This window comes from Balaenoptera physalus (assembly GCF_965194825.1).
Source record: "Balaenoptera physalus genome assembly, chromosome: 1".
Lineage (NCBI taxonomy): Eukaryota > Metazoa > Chordata > Mammalia > Artiodactyla > Balaenopteridae > Balaenoptera > Balaenoptera physalus.
The window spans coordinates 177872114-177894920 of NC_138882.1; the positions used below are offsets into that span (position 1 = coordinate 177872114).

Sequence of the window (22807 nt, forward strand, 5' to 3'; positions counted from 1 at the left end):
AAAACACAGCTACACGGCAAATGGCTAACAGTAAAGAGCACAAGGACGGCAATACTATTAGAAGGACTTTCACTTTCTACATTTCATTTTCCTGCAATGCTTTTAGATGAAGCTAGCATACATACACTCCCACCCCTGGAAAATATACTGACTTCCCACAGCAGCTAGCACCCAGTCTAGTTAGCTAATATATTCACCAAGAGTTACTTTGTTCTCAAAGATGTTTATTCCAGTTGTAGTTGTTAGTGTAATTACAGATGTTAAACAATGAGGTGCCCCCGCCTATAAAAGAGAAGCTGAATCACAAGAACTGGGCTCCTTCACAAGTCTTTACTCCATTTACAAAGTGGTGGCCCACAGTAAAAGACTGAGAAGTGAATGCACACTGATGTTTCAAGTGAAACAAAAAGTTTATGCTAACACATTTCATGATTCTCCCCTTTAAGCATCTGGATCTGATGCCTAAGACTTTATCAGGAAGACAAAATAAGTAGTATCTTCATAAAAAGTTGGGCATACCAAATAACTTCAAGGTTTAAAAATACCTACGAAGGCAGCTATTAAATTAGAGAACCATTTAACAGCAATGAAAAGGTGGCCCAGGGACAACTGAACTCATTAGTCACAAGTGAGTAAATTATTGAGTTAACTTGTGCTCAAAATTCAAACTATGAACCACTGGCCAAGTATTGTGTCCAGTAGAGAAATGGTGGCTTCTGAATGTCACTGCTTCAGTGACCTGGTAAAGTATAGGCAAGACACGTTCCACTTTCACACCAAAGGGGGAGCAAACTGGATAAGAGTAACATTTCTCACAGATGATAACACAAAATTAATCCCTTTTGAGCACTATGTGCCTGGTACAGGTTTAAGCATTCTACAAGTATTAAACCGTTTAACCCTGAGGGATATAACCATTATTGCCTTCACGATACATACGGGGAAGCTGAGGCAGATTTATACACAGCTAATAAAATGCAGGGTGAGGAATCAAATCCATGCAATGTGTCTCAAAGACCACCCCCTTTCTCTACTTATAGTCTCATCAACTCTAGATTCTCATTTTAAAGGAAAACTCAGTCCAATATTTAACCCCAAGCACCACACCAAAGCCTCTGATCCCTTCAGACATCATTGCTGGTAAAACCTCTAGTGAAGAGCAGAATCGCTGAACAGAGGGGAGCCCTGCACCCCACTTTAACCAAGGCTCTAAATTCAAACCCAGCCCCAACCATTCCCTCCCCTCTACAGTCAGTTTCCACAGGGTCACCGCACCACAGCCTGTCAACAAGGGTGTGGTGAGCACAGACAGTGCTGCGAAGCTCTCAGGTTTGGATCTGCCAGGAAACACTGGCATCCAATCGGGGATGACAGGGTTGTTACCAGCTACTCCCATCGAAGCTTTAAGTGGCTTGAGGTCCAAGGACTTGAATATGGCCAGGCTCCTTTCACAGAACACACAACAGTAATTGTACATTTCACTGAAAACTTTTTATTAGCCTTTTGGATAGAAACGGGAATTTATTTGCCAGGAAGGATGATCCCATCATACTGAAAGAGAACAGATTTTATTTTTTCAGAACAGGCGGTTAACAGTGAAGATTGCAGCAATGGCTAACGTTCAAGAATTCAAATCAGGTACGTGAACTTCGGCTTTGAACCCCATATCCCTAAACAGGAAGCTGGCCATCTTTAACAATTGCTACACTATGCTCAACTGCACTATACCCTGAGAAAAGGGGCTCCTATTAAAGCCGTATTCCTCCCCTTCCAGCTATCTGCATTCATGGGGCTGGGGAGAAAGCCTGGTTCTGGGTGTTCTTTTAAACCACCAACCCTGGAAGCCCATTTTCCAAGTTGCCCAAGTGTTCCACCTTTAAAAGAGCTACCCACCAAAGGGTGCTAGACTTTGCATCCCCGTATCCCAACTCCATTCACCAACACCACATTCCACCACTTCACCTTAGACAGATCAAGCTTTACCTTCTGCTGGAACCAGCGCATGGCCTCCTCTTTGCTGATTCTGTGTTTGGCCCCAATGCAGCCTGTCCTGCGCTTCTTGTCTGCGATGCTGAAACCTGGCCTACCCAGCACCTGTCCCAGGAATAACCAACAGTCACCTAGCCAGCTCAGAGTCAAGAGCAGACGGACAAGACTCACACACTGGATCGACTGAGCTTCAAGAGTTACCTGGTGGCCCAAGAGACCCGTGATCTCAGTGTCTGATGGGACCTGCATCCTGGATGACACATCGCCTTCCTATACACTACAGGTCTGCTCTGGAGGCTGCACTTGCAGCTCCTCCCCGCTCCCCTACCTAACTTCCAATGGTAGCTAAGGATTCACCGCTGCCCCCACACCTCAAAGCACTTTTATTTTAATAAATAGCAAATGAATTTTACTTCAACATGTGCATTGTAGAAATCTTAAAATTTCAAGAAGCACAAAGAAGTAACTATTTCTCTCCTCTGCTTCAGCTCAAAAGTGCTTCTTAAAGGTCTGTCATCCCCCGTGAGCACCCAGCTCTCACTAGCATCTGTCTGATGTTCAAATCTAGCGACGGGAGCGCTGCCATCCTTCAGGTTCATACTAGTCAGGACTTCAGCGTTTCGCCACTTATTTACTTTGATGGTTGGACCAAAACATTACAGTGACACAGATGGTCACGTCTACATTAAAAACCCCATCCTGAGCAAACGGCCCCCTCGTCAAACCTGCTTCCATGTCCTCTGGAGGGAAGCCACCCCATTCCCAGAGTCTAAGGGAAGAAGCAGGGAAAGAGCAGCCTCAGTGCAGCCAACCCAAACGCCAAATGCAACCCCAATACCCTCTCTCAAATCTTCAATTCAGTGGCTGGATGGAACTGTTTCCTTCGCCCACCTTTGGGCAACATCAGTGCTTGCTAGATCCTAGACCGGAAACGTCACGGATCTTGCCCATCTAGTTCACAGTGCTGTATCCCCACACCTGCCACAAACGAGGTGTATCTTCCCAAGGGAGAGAAGACAGACGACACTCAAAGCCCCAACCCAACATGTCACCATCAAGCTAGCACATAGGAAATAAAGGAGGAACAGATTCCGCTCTCACAGACCAGGAGGAGAAAAAATTAAGTATTCATACCACATAGAAGTCCAGGCCGTAGATACCAATGCTTGGGTCATATTTGATCCCCAGATCGATGTGTTCTTGGATCCCAAAGCCAAAGTTTCCAGTATCTGAGAAGTTATTTTTTCTTAACTCATACTCTCGCACCTGAGGAAAAAAAACGCAGCAATCACTCCCTGTCAACTCAACCCCCCAATAACTAGCTCAGCCTGCAACACTCAGGACCCCCAAAACACAATTCAATGTAATTTGGCCAGGAACAAAATCTGATCTTCCCACTGCACCAAATCACAGCTATGGATTTCATGTAGCTACTAACTTTCGAAGGGAAGGGAAAAACCCTTTAGAAGTTCAAAAGTCAGAAAACGGAACATTAAGTGTAACTACTACCCCGGTAACTGTGTGCTAACTTGGTGCTCTTCAGTATTATCCCACGGAGGGATCAGCCTCACCTTCAGACCTTTCTCCAGGATTTCTTCTGCCTTGGCCCCACGGACTGTGCAATGGACAGCAATTTTTTCATTTCTTCTGATGCCAAAGGATCTGACGGTGTATCTAGCTGCAGGGAGGGGTAACAAGGAGTCAGCTGTTGTCATACTCCCACTGCACTCCCCTCTTCCCCAGAAAATCATCTCTATGACTCCAAAGAGACATTAAGTATCCATCCACATTCTAAAGTGGTGGTGTTCTAATCAGTGTCAACTTGTATCAGTTAATCAGATTCAATTCTAACACAGAAACAGATTTTCCAGCTTCAAGTCACTCAGCCATACTCGAGCAATTAAGACCTCAGAGCCATAATGTCAAAGTCTCAGGAAGGGCAAGTTCACAACCAGTATAAGCTAAAGGAAAATGACCATGCATTCTACTAATAATGTTTATTAATAATAGCTAATATTTGCTAAAACCTTATTGTATCCCCATTTTACAGAAGCCGTGAAAGGTTAACTTGCACAAGATCAGTTGGTAGTAAGAGGCAGGCTGAGACTCCAAGGACTTGCCATATTCCATTATCCCAAAGCAATGAATCTCTAAAAACAAAAAACGTAACAACAGTAATGCCTACGCTGTGCTTGGTATGCAGAAGGCATTTCATATAACGTATTCTGTCCCCCGCGATCTTGTAATGCAAATACTACCATCCGCTGCATGCAAATAAGGAAGCTGAGGCCCAGAGAAGCCGAAGTCACAGACTAGCAAGTGATGGAGCCAGGATGTGAACTAGATTAGTCTAGGGACACGGCCCTGTTCTAATTGTAGCCTATGTAACCCTAACTGCTAATCAAGCCAAATACCATTTTCTGCATTCCCAACATTTCCACGCTACCTCATACTCTCGTTACTTGCAAAAATCTCTACTTGGGCTAGTCTTAGCTTAATCTCGGCTCATACGAAATCTGGTATTCCAATACCACTCCTATGTTGGAAGGGAGATACTTCCTGGGAAGCTCAGGAAGGCAATGCTTTAAAGAGATATCAACTGTCACCTTCAAAATGGGTACAAAACAGGCTTGACAGCAGGCGAGGTTAGAAACATCCGGACATCTCCAGCCGCCAGCCCTCTCCCTGCCGGCCACGACTCACCTTTGGAGAACACAGGGGTCTGGCCTGTGAGCTGCTCCAGCACCTTGGCTGCCCGGGTCAGCCTGTCTCCACTCTCCCCCACGCAGATGTTGAGGCAGAGCTTGCGGATGCGAAGTTCCCGCATGGGGTTCTCCTTCTCCCCTTGATCCTGCTGCAACAGGGAAGCGCAGCCGTCAACACACACAACCCCGCCAGAGCTGCCAGCCTAATATTTATACACAGCGCATTTCCGCTCATCCCAAATAGTCCCGAAAGCCCTAAACGTTCAAGAATTATCACCATGTTTGTGTGGGAGGCACCGAGGAAGACATCTCGGGGTCTTGTTTCTCCTTCCCCCACGCACGGAACGGGTGAACAGAAACAGGACAGGTACCGAGTGGAAAAGCTACAGACAATGAGGGTGAACCCCAAGGGGCTCAAAGTGTAAGGTGACGGAGGGCGCCCCGTTACACGGCCGGTGAGGGGTGAGTAAACAGCACGTGGCTGGGCAGCTCCCCGACCCCATTCGGAAGCCGTACAGTGGCTGCGGCCGAAGCCTGGCCTCTGCCCCGAGGAGGAACCGGCTGAGGCTCCCCAGCATCGGGCAAGTTTCAAGACCCGAGGCCCAGCAACAGGTCCGAACCCCGCGTCCCAGACACCCCTCCGATCGCTCCACTGGCCCTCGCTGCAGCCTGCGGGCTGTGCTTCTGGGCCTCCCGCGGCTGCCCCGAGCCTGCTCCTGGGAGGATGGGAGGAAGGTGACTGGGTCCAGCTCCGCGCCCTCGGCTCCTATGGCTCTGCCAGTTTCGGCACGGCCGGCATTGCGGGCTCCGTTCTCCTCGGGCTGCGGGCGAGGTAACCCCCGCAGGCTCCGCCGGCCGTGGATGGAAGCGGATGAAGGGAAGCAAACCCAGGCCTCGGTTACTCACCGCCATGACGGGAAACAGGAAGAGAAAGTGAGACTTCTGAGCCAGGGCCTTATGGGCCAGGAGGCGGGCCCTTTTCCCAGGCTAACCAGCGAGATGAGGGAGAGGAAGAGAGACGCGTCCGGAGCCGCGTAGAGTCGGCTTCCCCCTCGTGGACACAGATGTCAACTGCAGGCGACGCTGACTGACCACTGGGGCTTGGGCTTTTCCAAAAGCCGGTTTTTAAAGCTCCCTGAACTGGCATTTCCTTGAATTTCCGGTCCCCAGGGACGCTGTTCCCTCCCACAGCCTCAGGTACGGGTGGTTCTTGCGTGTTGAGACTGCCAGAATACACTGTCAGTTATGCAAATTATGAAGTAACAGTTTTACTCTGTAACAGTGTAAACAAATGGCATTTAAATATTTAAATAGTAGTTAGAACAGAGTGTTGGCTTAAGAGTCCTGAGCTGTGAAGACAGGCAGATGTGGTCCTGTCTTGGCTAGCTCAGTAGCTATGAGATCTTGGGCAGGTTACTAATTATATCTCCTTCAGCCTCAGTTTCCCTCAGCTTTAAAATGGGTACTTATATCACTCGAGGTTGTTGTGAAAATTAGAGGTAATAATAATAATAATAATAATAATAACAATAATAATATAGTGGGTTATTATTATGATTGTAAACCCACTATATTCAAGCAACCCCCTCCCCCCAAAAAGTGTTAGACATGGTACATAATCAAGAGAGGGTCATCATGCAGGCACAAAGATGGCTTACGGATTAGTCTCTGACAGACAAGTACTCCAACCTCAGACAGTAACAGGCCTCCCTGGTTTGTGCTAAATCCTCATCAGCAGGACCCAAGGGGGTGCTGTGCCAGGATCCACACCCCAGACAGAAGCTGGCCATGAGTCAGGGGGTTTCTTTGACAGAGACAAATGGAGAAAGGAGAACATACAGGGCTTTGGTGGAAAAGGAGTGAAGGGGCTTTCTTCTACAGCCATAATTCCTTCTCTCATCCCCGTGGGGGAGGTAGAAGCCCCCAGGTTCTCCTTGTATCATCCTTAGGGACGAAAGGACACTTCTGGGAGGACATTTCTGATGGAGGAAAGCAAAGAGAAAAGGCCCATCCTCTGAGCCTTGTCTACCAAGCACCCAGCACTAGTCCAGAGCAGGGGCCTCAGGCAGACCCCTAGGATGGGCAGAGCCAAGCGAGGGGCTGCTCCAAAACTCCAGAGATGTGACAGCTGGATGTAACACATGATTCTGCATTTTCTGTTTCTATAAAGCACATTATTGGACCCACTGACAAAATCTGTAGACTTCAGAAAGGTATGCATGGTAATTTAATGCTTGACCTGATTATGTGAGCTTGGTTACATAAGAGACTGTCCTTAGGTTTAAGAAATATACATCCAGGGACTTCCCTGGTGGCGCAGTGGATAAGACTCCATGCTCCCAATGCAGGGGGCCCAGGTTCGATCCCTGGTCAGGGAACTAGATCCCACAGGCATGCCGCACCTAAGAGTTCGCATGCCACAACTAAGGAGCCTGCCTGCCGCAAGTAAGGAGCTGGCGAGCCACGACTAAGACCTGGTGCAACCAAATAAATAATAATAATTTTTTAAAACTCAGTAAACTTTCAAACTACTTGCTATAAAAAAAAGAAAAAAGAAATACACATTCGGTATTTGGAGGAAAGGGGCAGCATATCTGCAGTTTATTATCAAATGGTTCAGAAAAAAATGTATATTTAGAGGGAAAAGGATAAAGCAAATGTGGTAAATTTAAGATGTGGAGAATCTGGATGAAGGATACGTGGGACTTCTTGCAACTTCTCTGTAAGTCTGAAATCATCAAAGTAGAGAAAATAATTTCAGGGAAACATGTACCTAGGAAGATACATAAAAGCTTATCCTCAAGAACTCCCATCTCATTCCCTCCCACTACAATTTTTCTCCAGCCGAGTCGCTTGACAGCAATACCCACAGGTGGTAATGAGGAATAGCTAATTGACACTGATATGCCGTGCCCAGTAGGTACCAACTCACTCAAACTTCAACATCCCTGTGGAGGCAAATACTATTGTTTTCCCATTTTATAGATGGGCACACAAGGCACACAGAGGTTCAGTAACGTTTATAGACACTATTTAAGTCAGGGGGTCTAACACCAGAGTCCAGTCCTGTTCTAGGAACTGATGAACTAAGCCAGGGCCAAAAGCTGCCCCCAGCTTCCCCCTTTATGCCTTTTCCTCCCTGTGACCCCAGCTCTGTGGTTCTTGCACCAGTCAGGCCCCCAGGAGGAAGGCAGGGGGGCAGAATGAGACCCAGCACCCTTCTGCTTCCTCCTTGCTTGAGACATCCAGGTCAGTAGAAGCAGAGGCAAAATGACTTGTGCTTTATCCCCATGCCTGAAACTCATCAGCAAAAAGAAAACCCAGTTAGCAGGGGCAGGTTTAGGACAGCCCAGGCAAGAGAAGAGCAAGTCCAAGACTTCTTGAGCCACTCTTACCCCAGGTGTGGCTCTGCCTGGGCTGCCCCTGGCCTGGAGGGGCCTGAGTAGCCATCACCACTCACTTCTTGGCGGCTTTTATGGTCACCTTGGTGACTCTGCCTCAAGTAGCTGCTTTTTTCTCCACGGCTTTGGTGACCCTGGCAGCCTGACATTTAGCACAGAGCCTAGCGCAGAGTAGGAAGTGCCATTCCCTGTGTATTGAGTTCAGAAAGTTCTTGTGCTTCAAGCCCAGTCACGCCTAAGATAACTGGGGAGTCTAAGATTGGGGAATCTGAGCCTTTGGGTTCAATAGGCTCCATCAGTAGTGCTGGTAATCCACTAGGTTTGAAACCCACTGCACCAGAGAGTAGTGGAAGGAAAAAAAGTCCCCACTACTCTCTTTACTGTCCACCTTCTCTAGGTCAGTGCTTCTCAGACTTTGATGTGCACCTCGGTTACCTGGAGATCTTGTTAAAATGAAGATTTGAATTCAGCAGGTCGGGATGGAGCCTGAGATTCTGCATTTCTAACCAACTCCCAGGGGATTCCCATGCTGCTGGTGCACGGACCACACTTTGAGTTAGCAAGGCTCTCAAGTGGCCCCTGCCTTCCCGTGTGACACTAGGCAAGCTGCTTTCCCTTTCTGGGCCCTTCTAACCTGGCACTCAGATCCTCTGACCAGGTTCTGCTTCCCGGCTCAGGTGTGACACATTGGCCAACTGGCTCCCTGGAGCTGGGAGGAGGAGGGAGCAGCCCCGGTAGCCAGTTGCTGTTGGGCCTTACCAAAGGGCGGGTCCTCAGGGCAGCTCTCCATGCACATGGGCTTGCTCAGAATCGTCTGGGTGATGCTGCCTCCCCAGACTTCAGGGCTTTAGGGTTGTCTTCCAGCTTCTTGCCCGAGTGCCGGTCAAGCTTCTCTCTCAGCTCTGCAGACTTGCAGGTGATGGGCGCTGTGGCAGTCCAGAACTGGTGAGTAGCCAGCTGCAATGCTGCCAGGATGGTTGAAGATGATCACCTGGAACTGGGGGGAAGCGGGGGGGGGGGAACGGGGGATGAGGAGGGTATTAGCCAAGCATCCTTCAGAGGAGGTGGCTCTAACCAGCTAAGGGGTCAGCTACCTTGGACACAATTTAAATCATAGTGAATATTTGAATGTTTATAGGGTATACCAAGTTCCGTGCAAAGCAAATCTCATTCATTTCAGTTTAATGTTCACAGCAGGGAGGCTGTGTAACCCAAAATTTCATAGCGAGGAAGTGGCAGAGCTGGGTATAAATGATGTCTATGAGTGATAGATATTATTATGTGTACTACTTCCCCCCACCTTTTAGAAAAATGGATTATAATAATAGCTACTTAATTTGTTAGGTGACCCCAGGTCAGCTGTTTTATACATCACCTCATTTAGTAATCCCAGGATCACTGCAAGGTAGTCCTAGCCTCCACATGCACAAAGAAGAATGTGCTAGGGACTTCCCTGGTGGCGCAGTGGTTAAGAATCCGCCTGCCGATGCAGGGGACACAGGTTCGATCCATGGTCCGGGAAGATCCCACATGCCTCGGAGCAGCTAAGCCCGTGCCCCACAACCACTGAGCCCAAGCGCCTAGAGCCCATGCTCCACAACGAGAGGAGCCACTGCAATGAGAAGCCCATGCACCGCAATGAAGAGTAGCCCCCGCTCGCCGCAACTAGAGAAAGCCCGCTTGCAGCAACAAAGACCCAGCACAGCCAAAACTAAATAAATAAATTAATTTTAAAAAAGAAGAAGAATGTGCTAGACATTGCATTAAGAAAGGGTTTCATGGGACTTCCCTGGCAGTCCAGTGGTAAAGACTCGCGCTTCCACTGCAGGGGGCGTGGGTTTGTAGAGGGAGCTAAGATCCCACATGGCATGTGGCGTGGCCAAATTGAAAGAAAAAAGAAAGGGCTTCATATTCTGACTCTGGGCCAAGGAAACACCTGAGAGGTCCAAGCATACAGATTCCCAGTTTCCACACAAACCTACTGAATCAGAACCACTAGGGAGAATTCTAGGAATATGAATTTTTGAAACACTTCCCCAGTGATTTCTAACGCATTTGGTTTGAGAACTACTGCTTTAAGGCATCAAGATCATGGTTACTGGAAACTAACCAGATCAGCAAAATGCATCGTCTCGTTCAAGGGCAAACAGCAAGTACACTGCAGAGTCAGGGTACTAACCCAGACTGTCTGGCTGTACCTACACTGCTGACAAGAGCCCAGCATGGAGCCTGTGCTCAGTGACCACTTCCTGAATGACCCAGTGACCCATCCTGTTCTCAGGACGGTATGGCCACTTCAGGAGGACACCCATATGTGGACTTTCTCACCTGGGAGAGGAAGCTCCCACCCCTAAGGGCGGGTCATTCTTGCTGTCCCCTGCCACGTTGCCCTGCCTGATGTCCTTTAAGGACACGTTCTTCACATTGAAGCCCATGTTGTCACCAGGCAGGGACTCAGCCAGGGCCTTGCAGTGCATCTCCACAGACTTGACCTCGGCGGTGATGTTGCAGGGGGCAAAGATCACCACCATGCCCGGCTTGAGGATGCCAGTTTCTACTTGGCCCACGGGCACGGTGCCAATACCTGGAGGGACAGAGAAACCAGACCCTAGTGGGCCCTCAACCCCAAGTACCCCCACCCAGCATGTGCTCACCCCCAGTCTTGTAGACATCCTGCAGGGACAGCCGCAGGGGCTTGTCTGTAGGGCAGGCAGGCGGCATGATGGAGTCCAGCGCTTCTAGTAGCGTCGTGCCTACCACGTTCCCTTCCTTCCTGATAATTTTCCAGCTTCGGAACCAGGGCATCTGGAAAAGCCACCAAATGTGCACCTTACTCAGCCCTGAGAAAGCCTGTCCCAGGTACCAGCCAGCACTTAACATGGGACCTCAAGGAATTTCTTTAAGCATTCTGAGCCTGGGCTTCCTCATCTGTGAAACGGCAATATCACTGCCTACTGGCAGACCAGTGTAAAGACACAAAAGACCACACAGTCCACCAAGCACAATACTTGGTACATACTATGTGCCCACTAAATGGTGGCAATTACTCCAGATCTCACAGGCATTGCCCCTGAGTTGAGCCCATACGTTTTAGGAAGCAGAGATTCCTAGAATCTGAATAGCCCTTACATCTCATTCCATCTGCTCATTATACAGATGGGGAAACTGAGGTCCAGAGAAGAGAAAGGACATGTTAATGTTCAACAAAGTTAAGTAAACATTAATAATAAGAACGAAAACAAGACTCAGATACTCTAACACTCATACCTTCTGAAGACTGAGATGCTTCCCAACCGAAGTACCCTAAAGAATGTGCTACAACATGCGAAGACCAAGGAAGCGGACTTATAAGCAATGGCACATTATTGAGTAAAAGACCTTCTGGGAAGATGACTTTCAGTATGACGGTGCATTGTGTGCAGGCCTTTTTTTTTTTTTTTAATTTTTATTTATTTATTTATGGCCGTGTTGGGTCTTCGTTTCTGTGTGAGGGCTTTCTCTAGTTGCGGCAAGTGGGGGCCACTCTTCATCGTGGTGCACGGGCCTCTCACTATCGCGGCCTCTCGTTGCGGAGCACAGGCTCCAGGCGCACAGGCTCAGCAATTGTGGCTCACGGGCCTAGTCGCTCCGCGGCATGTGGGATCTTCCCAGACCAGGGCTCGAACCCGTGTTCCCTGCATTGGCAGGCAGATTCTCAACCACTGCGCCACCAGGGAAGCCCATGTGCAGGCCTTTTAAGCAGACGTTGTATTTACTCCTCTAAAAACCCTACCCAAAGCTCATCAGAGACATCATCTTTGCCTTCAAAGATTTATCAGTTAACTGGAAATCCAGCACAGAGGACATACAGAAAGAATCAAGGTGGTTGATATTAAGGGCCAGGTGGGCTGACCAAGAGCTGATCAGCACTTGGACCTTATAGGTCAGGCAGACAATTGGAATCCTGATGAAGTTCCTCCTTTCAGCCGTAGGTCCTTGAGCAAATGTCTAGGCTTTGAAACTTCAGTATCCCACCTGTATCAAAGGAAACACCGGCCCCTACCACAGCACTGTAGAGAGGGGTAGGTGCCCTGGCCCTGAGGGCACTCACAGCAAGCTCTGTGAACTCTCAGTTCTTAGTGAGACTCTCAGAAGGGGAAGAGGCAACAACTGCCATGGGTGAAAGGGTGAGGAAGGGGCATCAGGGAAGGTTTTGATGGATGGGGAAGAAGGCTCCAGTCAAGGAAACTTTCTTCCACGGAAGAGAAGCAAAGCTATGCAGTACAGAAGCCACACAGAACACATCTCGCCTCATGGACTCAAAAATCAGTGGCCCAAGGAAGAAGGCTACCATTTCTATTAACACGCAACTCTTATAGAGGATGGGGGAGAGGGGAGAGGTAGGAGGCTTTGAAAAAATTTAATAAGCAATTTTGTATAAATAATTCAGACTTGTAAAAAAAATAAAAGTATTCCTTCTTTTTCCAGAGGGGATAATTGAGGGTCAGAAGTAGGTTGCCAAAGGACCGATGACTGGCAGATGGCTAAACCAGGAGTTGATAATGAGGCCAACTCCTTATCAAACACCAGCCTCTCAATGAGGATGAGCTCTTCAATTAATTTGATGAACTTGGCAACTCACTTAGCTCTGTGCCAACTCACAGACCTGCACAGCCTTTGAGGTTGGCATCATCTCCATCTTAAAGCTGGGGAAACTGAGGAGTTCAATGTCACAGGTATTTGAGAGCTGAGTCTAAACTCCAAGTCTACCATCTAGTCCACTGGCTGCATGCTTTGTTCTTTTAGCATCTAGAACATGGTAGGTGCCTAATAAATGCTCGAAAGGACGTGAGCGTGAAACTCCCTTATCTTACTAGCTGAAATGTGTAACAAAACTCAGGATGTGGGTGGGACTTCTTTGGTGGCACAGTAGTTAAGAATCCGCCTGCCAATACAGGGGACACAGGTTTGATCCCTGGTCCGGGAAGATCCCACGTGCTGTGGAGCAACTAAGCCCACGCAACACAACTGCTGAGCCTGCGCTCTGGAGCCTGCAAGCCACAACTACTGAGCCCACGTGCCACAACTACTGAAGCTCGCATGCCTAGAGCCCGCGTGCTGCAACTACTGAAGTCCGTGCGCCTAGAGCCTGTGCTCTGCAACAAGAGAAGCCACTGCAATGAGAAGCCCGCGCACCGCAACGAAGAGTAGCCCCCACTCACCACAACTAGAGAAAAGCCCGCGCGCGGCAACTAAGACCCAACGCAGCCAAAAACAAAAAACAAAAAACCAAACAAAAATGTCGGCATGGGGAAACAGGCATCAAAAGCTTCAGATATTTGTCATTTTAGATGAGTCCCCTTTTACCACTAACGCACTCTTACCTTGTCCCTTTACCTTTTAGATTTTTCTCAGCACTTGTCATCATACATGATATTATTCCCCACCCCCGACACACACACACACACACACACACACACACAAAAGACTGAGTGCTGTGAGCAGAGCTGCTTCTTATTCACTGTGGTACCCTCAGCACCAAGCACAGTGCCCTATGTGCAAAAGTTCAAATACCGTCCAAAGGAACACATTGCCAATGGCAGTTCTAATCTTTCTCAAGGGCAATTGGGCAGGATATGTCAGAAGACTCCAAAATAATGCCTACCCTTTGTTTCATTAGGGATTACACTAATTAAGTTATTGAGGACATGTGCAAAGATTTATTTACCAAAATGCTTATGGCAATTTTAAATAAAATTAGAAACAGTATTCTTAGAAGTTCACGACCTTGGGCTATTCCTTAACTGTGTCTCAGTTTTCTTAATTCACGTGGGAATAAAATGCCTTCTTCATGGGGTTCTGTATGTGTGAAGTGCTTAGTCTGGTATCTGTCACATAGTAATTACTTCTATCATTAATCACCATTTTCATTTAATAATGGATATGGCTAAACAAAATACTGTATTTTGAGGTTCAATACAAAACACACCCATTAACTATTGAACATGTTTAAAATATTTATCTATTTATTTAGTTGTGCCGGGTCTTAGTTGTGGCATGTGGGATCTTCATTGTGACATGCAGCATCTTTAGTTGCGGCATGCGGGCTCTTTTTTAGTTGCGGCACGTGGGACATTTAGCTGTCATACAGAATCTTTTAGTTGCAGCATGGGGGCTCTTAGCTGCAGCATGTGGGATCTAGTTCCCTGACCAGGGATCAAACCTGGGCCCCCTCATTGGGAGCGTGGAGTCTTAACCACTGGACCACCAGGGAAGTCCCTGAACATGTTTAAATGGCAAGGAAATTTTAAAAATTAGAAGTGTTATAGAATATTATGTTTAGTTTGAGTCCAGCTGTGAACGTCGAGAAAGAACTACATGAAAACTAGGTTATCTGTTAAGCCATGGGATTGCAGTTTATGCTTCATATCTGCATGAAATGCTCCTTGTAAAAAGTTAGACATTACTTTTATAGTCAGAAAAAGATAGCTATGTACATGGGGAGCAAAAAGCTTAAGAATCCTCAAGTCAGTTATAGAAAAGGTAGGCTTTAGGCAAATGCAATAAGTAGTAGCAGTTAGCGCTTGAGCGCCAACTGTTTGTGTGAACAGATGCCCATGTGGAGTCTCCCAGGTAATTCCCACAACCCCGTGAAGTGAGTCCTAAGTCCCAGAGCATTAATACCTCACTCGTCCCTTTACTGTGGGCAAGGGATGGAAATGGGGCTTGAACCCAGGTCTGATGCTAGAGCTAGACTTCCTTAGTAGGGTGACACTCATCTAGGAATGTTAAACCCTACTAGATTCTGGGCTCCACGGGCACAGTGACTATATCTTAGACATTTATATTACTCCCATAACTGCCTAACCCATCTTGAGAGGTAGGATAGCTTAGACGCAGTGAGCGTGGGCTAGAATTCTACACTCTGCTAGCACTACCCAACAGAACTTTCTGCAATGACAGAAGTGTTTCATAACTGCACTGTCCAATATGGTAACCCATATGGTTGTTGGGTACTTGAAGTGTAGCTAATGCAACTAAGGAACTGCATTTACTTGATTTAATAATTTAAATAGCCACATATAATCAGTGGCCACCATATTGGACAGTGCAGCTCTATGCTTACTAGTCACGTAGTCTTGAGTTACCTCTGTTTGTTCCTCTGTAAAATGGGAATCAAATCATGTATCCCACGGGGATGGAGATCACTCACGGTGACTGACCTAGAAGCACACTCTAAATCCTAGGTATTATATTCTAGGAAAAGCCCAAAGATTTGAGTTGGAAAGTCTCATGTAATTGGCCCTGCCCCCATCCGCCCTCACCTTTGTGCTGGGTTCTGTCATGTTGTCCCCAAGCCCGCCTCAGATGGGCACAAAGACAACAGCCTTAGTGTTTTAACCCATCTTCTTGAGAGAGGCCTTCACCTCCTTGCTGGTTTCCTCGAAGCGCGCCCTACGGTAAGCAGGCTCTGTGATGTCCACCTTGTTGACCGCCACCATGAGCTGCCTCACGCCCAGTGTACAGGCCTGCTGTGCATAATCACGGGTCTGCCTGTTCTTGACGACGCCAGACTCAGACTCGCCTACACCACTTGCCACGGTCAGCACAGCGCAGTCCAGCTGGCCTGAGGGACAGAGAGGAAGGTCCAACTCAGACCTGTCCTAGAATAACCACTGCCCATCCTCATAGCAGGGCCCCCATGGCAGAGCAGACAGCACCCCCTGGTGGTGCCTGCGAGGTGCCCATGATCATGTTCTTGATGAAGTCCCTGTGACCCGGGACATTGATGTTGGTGATGTAGTGTGTCTTGGTCTGGAACTTCCACAGGGAGATGTCAGTGGTGTGCCATGCTCCCCCTCTGCCTTCAGCTTGTCCAGCACCCAGGTGTACTTGAAGGAGCCTTTGCCCATCTGGGCTAGGAGTGGGAGGGAAAACCCCAGGGTCACTCTGCCTTCCAAAGCTGCCTACCGACCAAGAAGAAAGTTCCCAAGTAAGCTGAGAGTCAGAGGAGACAGTAACAGGGCAGTGTATGGAGATGCCTTTGAATTTTTAAAATAATAGAATGTATTACTAGTACAATTAAGTTTTTCTTTCAGAGCAAGTTTTAGAGTCAGAGTGACCCAGGGCCACAGTGAGCCTTGAAGTAACAGCAGCAAACATGTAAGTAATGCTGACCATGTACCTGGTGCTGTTTTTAGTACTTAACATGGATTATCTCATTGAATTCTCACAGTGATTCAGTGAAGTTTTATTATCTCCATTTTACAGATGACGTAATAGAGAAATGAACTGACTAGCTCAAGATCACACAGGTAATAAGCAGCAGAGGCAGGATTTGAACCCAAGGCATCTGACGCTAAAGTTCATGCTCTTAACCATTACCCTGTGTTAAATGGTAGCTGTGACTGAGAATTACCCCTGGGATCCTGGGTAAGTTGAATTTCTTTCAGCACTGGTGAAAATGAGGCTACTAAAAATTCTGTAGCATATACAGGTTACCATGTTGGTCTAGGCTGTACTCTACCTCTTGCCAGCTGGGAGACCCTGAACATTTGTTCATTTCAGTTCTAAGTGCTGTGCTAGGCCCTGAAGGCAGAGTGGAGATCAGGAGCATCCAGAGACCAGGTAGATTCTTCAAGAAAATGAATTAGTTTGTTAGGAGATAGGACTAGAACCCAGGTGTCCTGACTTAGGAACTTGTATAAAGTCTCCCACAGTTTAGAATATATATTAGATAAGCAGTTCTCGAAGAGTGGTTCCAGGTCCTCTAGCTGTGTTTTTTAGAGACTACATGATATGAAATTGCAACAGATTTATGCAGAAGCTGATAAGAGAATCCAGCTGTCTGCCATTAAGCCAGACATTAATGATACCTGCAAAAAATGTAAAACAATGCAACCACTCTTAAGATTTTTTTGTTTTGAAAAATAGTTATTTTTCAAACACAAAACTATGATATTTATTTAATATGTAAGGGGTTTATTACTGTTATTTATTTTTTAAATAGATTTATTTATTTATTATTTTTGGCTGCGCTGGGTCTTCGTTGCTGCGTGCGGGCTTTCTCTAGTTGCGGCGAGCGGGGGCTACTCTTCGTTGCGATGCGCAGGCTTCTCATTGCGATGGCTTCTCTTGTTGCGGAGCATGGGCTCTAGGTGCGTGGGCTTCAGTAGCTGTGGCACACGGGCTCAGTAGTTGTGGCTCGCAGGCTCCAGAGCACAGGCTCAGTAGTTGTGGCACATGGGCTTCGTTGCTCCGTGGCATGTGGGATCTTCCCGGACCAGGGCTCAAACCTGTGTCCCCTGCACTGGCAGGTGGATTCCTAACCATTGCACCACCAGGAGAGTCCCCATACTGTTATTTTTAAATGAATTAAATATTTTAAAAACTCAGTTTTAATTTTGAATATGGTAAATGTAGATATGTCTAATTGACATAAAAACTCTTTGGGGTCCCTGTAAGAGTATAAAGGGTTTCTAAGACCCGAAAATTCGAGAACCACCACATCTGGTCATTTGTTTCTCCAGGAACTTCTCGGTTATGCTCCACCATACTGGCTCTGGGCCAGCCCGTCTTTTCTCAGGGTTCTAAAGCTTTCCTGACTGGCCCCTGCCCCATAAGTGGCTCCACAGCAACTGACGACACCTCTGGAAGCCAAGAGTAGGAAAACGGGATCTATGTAGCCGATGGCACAAATTTATGCCCTGTTAATTACTGTCTTTTTTCAATCCTCCTTATTTATACCTGTGCAGCAGCTGGTTCTCAGACCCCTCCCATCTTGCTGACATGCTTCTTTAACTTTCTCCAGGGTTTTCCACCCACCTCCCTGGCCCTCCGTTCTCATTCTCCTGCATGGGCTTCTCTTTCTCCACCCATCCCAGGGCTCTGTCCCTCACCCTTTCCCACAGCATGTGCCCTGCTTACTCCCGTGGTCTAGTCTCCAACCTGGGCTTCCCTCCCGAGCTCCAGACGTCAATATACAGCTGCCCCGTGGACACCTCAAGTGTCACACATCTCGGGCAGACTCTTTCAGACCCAGACCAGCTCTGCCTCTGGTATTCACCAACCATCCACTTTCTCAAGCCAGGAATTCCTCTTCTTCCCTCACCCCCTTACCTAGAGCTAACCCCTAAGTTCTGTGGATCCCCCACCTCCACGCCCCTGGACTCCATCCATTACTCTCCATGCCGCTGCTGCTGCCTGAGCCAGGCCAGCATTCTTGGTCACCTGTTCAGCTGCAACAACCTGCTGACTGGCTTCCCAGCCCCCAGTGTTGGGCCCTTTGGTCTGTTGTCCCTTTGCTGCCCCCAGTGTGCTCTTCCTAAAAGACTTGTCTGACCCCGTCATTCCCGTGCTTGCAGTCCTTTAGTGGCTGCAGGGACAGTGGCTAGACTCCTTAGCAGGGCTGTCGAGGCCCGTGTCCCCCTTTCATCAACCGCACTCCACCTGAGGTGCTCTGACCTGCTGTTCTGGTCTCCTCGTGGCCCATGGATACCCTCCTCATTCCCTCAAGACTCAGAGGGGGTCCCTTCCTCTGGGAAGCCTTCAGGGCCTCCCAGGCCGTGTTCATTATCCCTGCCCTGGGCTCCTACAGCACCCACGCGGTTACTGAGCTGGTCGTGTGGCACAATGGTGTGTGACCAAGAGTTCCGGGGGACAAGGCTTGTTATGTTCGCCGTTGTATCTCCAGGGTCTGCCTCAACGTCCATAATAGGCGCACGGCAAATGAATCCTTTCCCCCCTTTTAAATGGGGATGCAGCTTTACCGCCTGAGATACAGTGGGGCACACTTGAATTTAAACCTTGGTGCCACCTTCAGGCGGGCTGTTTAACCCTCCCGAGCCTCATTTCCTCACCTGGAAAATGGCAGCCACACCACCTGCCTGGAATGATGAAGAAAAGCAGCTACCAGCCCAGCAGGTGCTCAGCGGGAGCGGGCTGTGCCCTCCCCCAGCACAAGGGCTCCCTCCCAGGGAAACCAAGGCTGGAAAGGGGGCGGGGGGCACTCAGGCAGAGCAACCTCAGCTCGGAGGCCTCCTTCTCAAACCTTTCGATGGTCCTCTTATTGACACCCCCGTATTTGTAGGTAAGACGCTCATTTGTGGTGGACTTGCCCGAGTCCACGTGGCCGATGACCACGATGTTAATCTCTTGCCCATGCTGGGAGCTGCTGGGAGCTGCTGGGAGAGAGAAGGACAGGTGTGCTCAGGGCCCCTGCCCCTAGCTCACCTTCCCTGGGACTGGGCCAGCAGAGGTTGAGACAGGAGAGGAAAACAGTTGGCCAGGAAGGAAAGGGAAGGGCGCCTCCCCAACACCTCGCACCTGGGGAGGCTGCTGTGGTCTCTGCCCCGGCTCCAAGGGGGTCGTGTCTACCTCCTGAGTCGGGAGGAGCCCCTGGTGCTTCTTGGCATCTAGAGCCGACCCACCGGGTGCCCGGCCCCACCCCCTTTTACAGCCCACATCCCAGGCCTGCCCCTTGCATCCCCACATCCCCATTGGCTCCCACTGGTCCTCTGGACCACGTGGGAGAAACCCAGGGCCCAGCTGTCGGGGGGGTGGGCTGTCATGCTTTCAGGTGGGGAGGGGCGTGAGCCCGCTGCCCACCAAAAGGAGGCACCTCTGGGCTTTGAGATGATGAACGACACCCTCTCCCCACCACTCCCAATGCCAGGCTGGGCACTGAGAGATGGCCCAAGGGTCAAAGGCAGGCCTGAGGATGGGAGGTGAAGGCAGGAACCTGGGGTCCAGAGGAGGTCCTGTACTTGCTGTCCCTGGGCGTTCAGGCGTGTGTATGGGAAAGGGTGGGAGCTCTAGCTTATACAGATCTGCCTCCTGGGTCGTCCTGGGCCTCAAGAAGCGAACGGATTCATTCCTGTCTCCAGCCAGCGCAGAGCCCGACCCATTGCAAACCCTGCGTTTGTTGAATAAATGCAGATTCGCTGCCTACCGCCTTCCAGGCCCTGCCCCGGAGCCCTGTGCGCACCATCCCCTTTATGCTGCTACGAACTCTCTCTGAAAAGTGAGGACGCTGCGGCTCAGGAGCAGGACCACCGGTGAGAAGGTAGCAGAACTAGGGTTGGAACACAAGTTGTCTGACCCCAGCATCTTAGCCAGAGGCCAGCTCTGCCTCTCAGCGAATTAATGTCTGAAGGAATGAAGGGAGGAAGGGACGTGACTGCAGCCACAGCCTTGTTCATCTCTGGGCTCCCAGCCTCCGGGAGTGGCTCACTAAGTGAATATCGAGGGTGGGACCTGGAGGGGAAGATGAGCTGGAGGGGTCTGTCTCCCCTGAGGGAAGGGCTGCCCCCAGGGTTGAGGGTCAGAGCTACTGGACTGGAGTGTGAGGCCAGCACGATGCCAGCGTTTGGAACCATCCACACATCAGTTCCTGAGGACCAGGCTCTGTGCCCGGAGACCAGTGTGATGCAGGGAAAGGTGGCAGAAAGAACAGGCTGACCTAACTGGATTAGAACCCTGGCTTTACCACTCTCCTCCTACGGTCCTCCAGCCCCTCTGAGCCCAGGTTTCCAACTACCTCTCAGTGTTGTGGTGATTCTAGGAGATACGGCACCCCTCCCCCCACTATAAATCCAGAGGATGCTAATACAGTAGGTCCTTTAAAACAGCGGTCCCCAGCCTTTTTGGCACCAGGGACCGATTTCGTGGAAGACAATTTTTCCACTGACTCTGGGGGTGGGGGGTTCAGGCAGTAATGCGAGCGATGGGGAACCACAGATGCCCGCCGCTCACCTCCTGCTATGCAGCCCTGTTCCTAACGGGCCGTGGACTGGTACCGGTCCGTGGCCCGGGGCGGGGGGGTGGGTTGGGGACCCCTGCTTTAAAAGACTTAAGGCAAAGTAGAAACACATGGGGGCGCTCTAACCACAAACCACAGAGAAAAATATTCTTACAACCAGGGCGATGGGGAGCTGGGGACACTGACGGGGCTGTTACTAAACCCTTTGCCCATGACATGACCAATTCTGGTCTTTCCTCTTGGATACAGGTGGTGATAGAGAAATGATGTGTGAGTGGGTGGTTGGATGATGTAGTTAATTTCAACTTCATCTAAGCTTTGCTGTTTACTAATTATTTTGCATCTTCTTATGTGAACAGAAATTTTTGGCTGTTAACTCCCATAAGTTCATAAAAGGTAAAGTGAGGCCCTAGTGTTACCCAAAAACTGGGTTCACCTCTTGGTGGATGTTGAGCCAAAAGACACAACAAAGCCAAGGAACGGGAGACGGATTTATCACTTGCAGCAAGTAAGGAGAACACCAGGGATCTTTCCCACGGCAGTGTCTCCTGGAGCAGCAAAACTGGGGAAGTTTTTTTTTTTTTTTTGATGTGGACCATTTTTTTTTAAATTAATTAATTTATTTTTATATTTATTTTTGGCTGTGTTGGGTCTTTGTTTCTGTGCGAGGGCTTTCTCTCGTTGCGGCAAGCGGGGGCCACTCTTCATCGCAGTGCGTGGGCCTCTCACTATCACGGCCTCTCTTGTTGCGGAGCACAGGCTCCAGACGCACAGGCTCAGTAGCTGTGGCTCACGGGCCCAGTTGCTCCGTGGCATGCGGGATCTTCCCAGACCAGGGCTCGAACCCATGTTCGAGCATTGGCAGGCAGATTCTCAATCACTGCGCTACCAGGGAAGCCCAAAACTGGGGAAGTTTTAAGCTGAGAGTACATGCATATTCATGAGGGGGCTTGAGCAGAGAAGAACGCAGCATAGAATTGGGGGAAAGGTTGACGGAGTCCAAGCTTTAGTTGGTTGAAGTCCTGAGGGTCAGCAAAGGTCAGCATCATCATTCCTTAGGTTCCAGTTGATCTCATGGTTGAGGGGGTTTAAATTCTGCCAAACAGCTCAAGACAGTGCTTCAGGCTAATCTTTACCATTGGAACAGAACTGGGAGTCTTTACAACTGATTTATTATCTTTGCTCTTGTTAACCTCTCTTGTCTGTTCCCTTAAGATCATTATTACTGAGACCTGTTCAAGGGCAAGCATTGTGGCCAAGCTTAGATCACAAAATGGGTTAGGCCTGGGACTTTCCTGGTGGTCCAGTGGTTAAGACTCCATGCTCCCAACGTGGGGGGGGCCTGGGTTCGATCTCTGGTCAGGGAACTAGATCCCGTACGCCGCAACTAAGAGCCCACATGCCATAACTAAAAGACCCCGCACGCCACAATGAAGATCCCGCATGTGGCAATGAAGATTCCGTCTGCCTCAACTAAGACCCGGCGCAGCCAAATAATAAATAAATAAATAAATATCAAAAGAAAAAAAGGGTTAGGCCTAAAGTGGCTTCTCTATATCTGGTTCTTTTCTTCCGGGGACCTCCTACCCTATCTCCTAGGGACAGTTATATTTCTCACCCATCTCTGGCCTTTCAGCTCATGTTTCTGAGACTATCTGTGGAGTGCTGGGAAGGAAACTGGCTTTAGGATCCAAAGACCAGGCCCCAAGCCACAGCTCTACCACCTCATGGCTGTGTGAACTTGGGCAGGTCACTTGACCTCTCTGACCCTCATTATCTCATTGGTAAGGGAAGGATGGTGATAGCCGTCCTCACAGGATTATTGTGAACATCATGTGAGCTGTAAGATGATTTTGCTGCAGGAATGCCTGTTTGTTGTATGGCATTAGCCTGTAGAAATATGTCAGTAAGTTCCTAATCAATGGTTTGTTTTTTTTTTTTTTTTTTTTTTCTAATCAATGGTTTTAACATGC

At 48.9% G+C, this 22807-nt stretch overlaps 2 protein-coding genes across 5 annotated transcripts; both read right to left on the reverse strand.

Annotated features, from left to right (window-relative positions):
- Positions 1–1469: 1469 nt before the first annotated feature.
- Positions 1470–5753, reverse strand: RPL11 (ribosomal protein L11). 4 transcript variants are annotated; one of them, XM_082433023.1, is made up of 7 exons: positions 5193–5287; positions 4972–5077; positions 4693–4843; positions 3561–3667; positions 3124–3255; positions 1984–2094; positions 1470–1551 (listed from the first exon to the last, which is right to left on the reverse strand). In XM_082433023.1, exons 1-7 carry the CDS (start codon positions 5270–5272, stop codon positions 1522–1524), a joined length of 717 nt encoding a protein of 238 aa, XP_082289149.1. In that variant the 5' UTR covers positions 5273–5287; the 3' UTR covers positions 1470–1521. The 4 variants fall into 4 exon arrangements, with proteins under 4 accessions (XP_082289149.1, XP_082289151.1, XP_082289148.1 ...); XM_082433025.1 differs by lacking the exons at positions 4972–5077; positions 5193–5287 and adding an exon at positions 5601–5752; XM_082433022.1 differs by having other exon boundaries at positions 1470–2094; positions 5193–5594.
- A 3225-nt stretch (positions 5754–8978) lies between these two features.
- On the reverse strand, positions 8979–19644 carry LOC309658516 (elongation factor 1-alpha 1-like; the record flags this gene model as incomplete). Its single annotated transcript, XM_082457318.1, has 7 exons — positions 8979–9092; positions 10444–10679; positions 10750–10900; positions 15502–15701; positions 15796–15992; positions 19125–19257; positions 19584–19644. 7 exons carry the CDS (start codon positions 19642–19644, stop codon positions 8979–8981), a joined length of 1092 nt encoding a protein of 363 aa, XP_082313444.1.
- Positions 19645–22807: the final 3163 nt, after the last annotated feature.

What these genes read in the sequence shown, in the direction of transcription:
- RPL11 (XM_082433022.1), bottom strand. Translation starts at nt 5,272, where the DNA reads ATGCTGGGGAGCCTCAGCCGGTTCCTCCTCGGGGCAGAGGCCAGGCTT. An exon ending in GTGCCTCCCACACAAACATG is followed by an intron (nt 4,844 to 4,971) that starts GTGATAATTCTT and finishes TCCCTGTTGCAG; the next exon opens with CAGGATCAAGGGGAGAAGGA. An exon ending in GACCCCTGTGTTCTCCAAAG is followed by an intron (nt 3,668 to 4,692) that starts GTGAGTCGTGGC and finishes CCCTCCCTGCAG; the next exon opens with CTAGATACACCGTCAGATCC.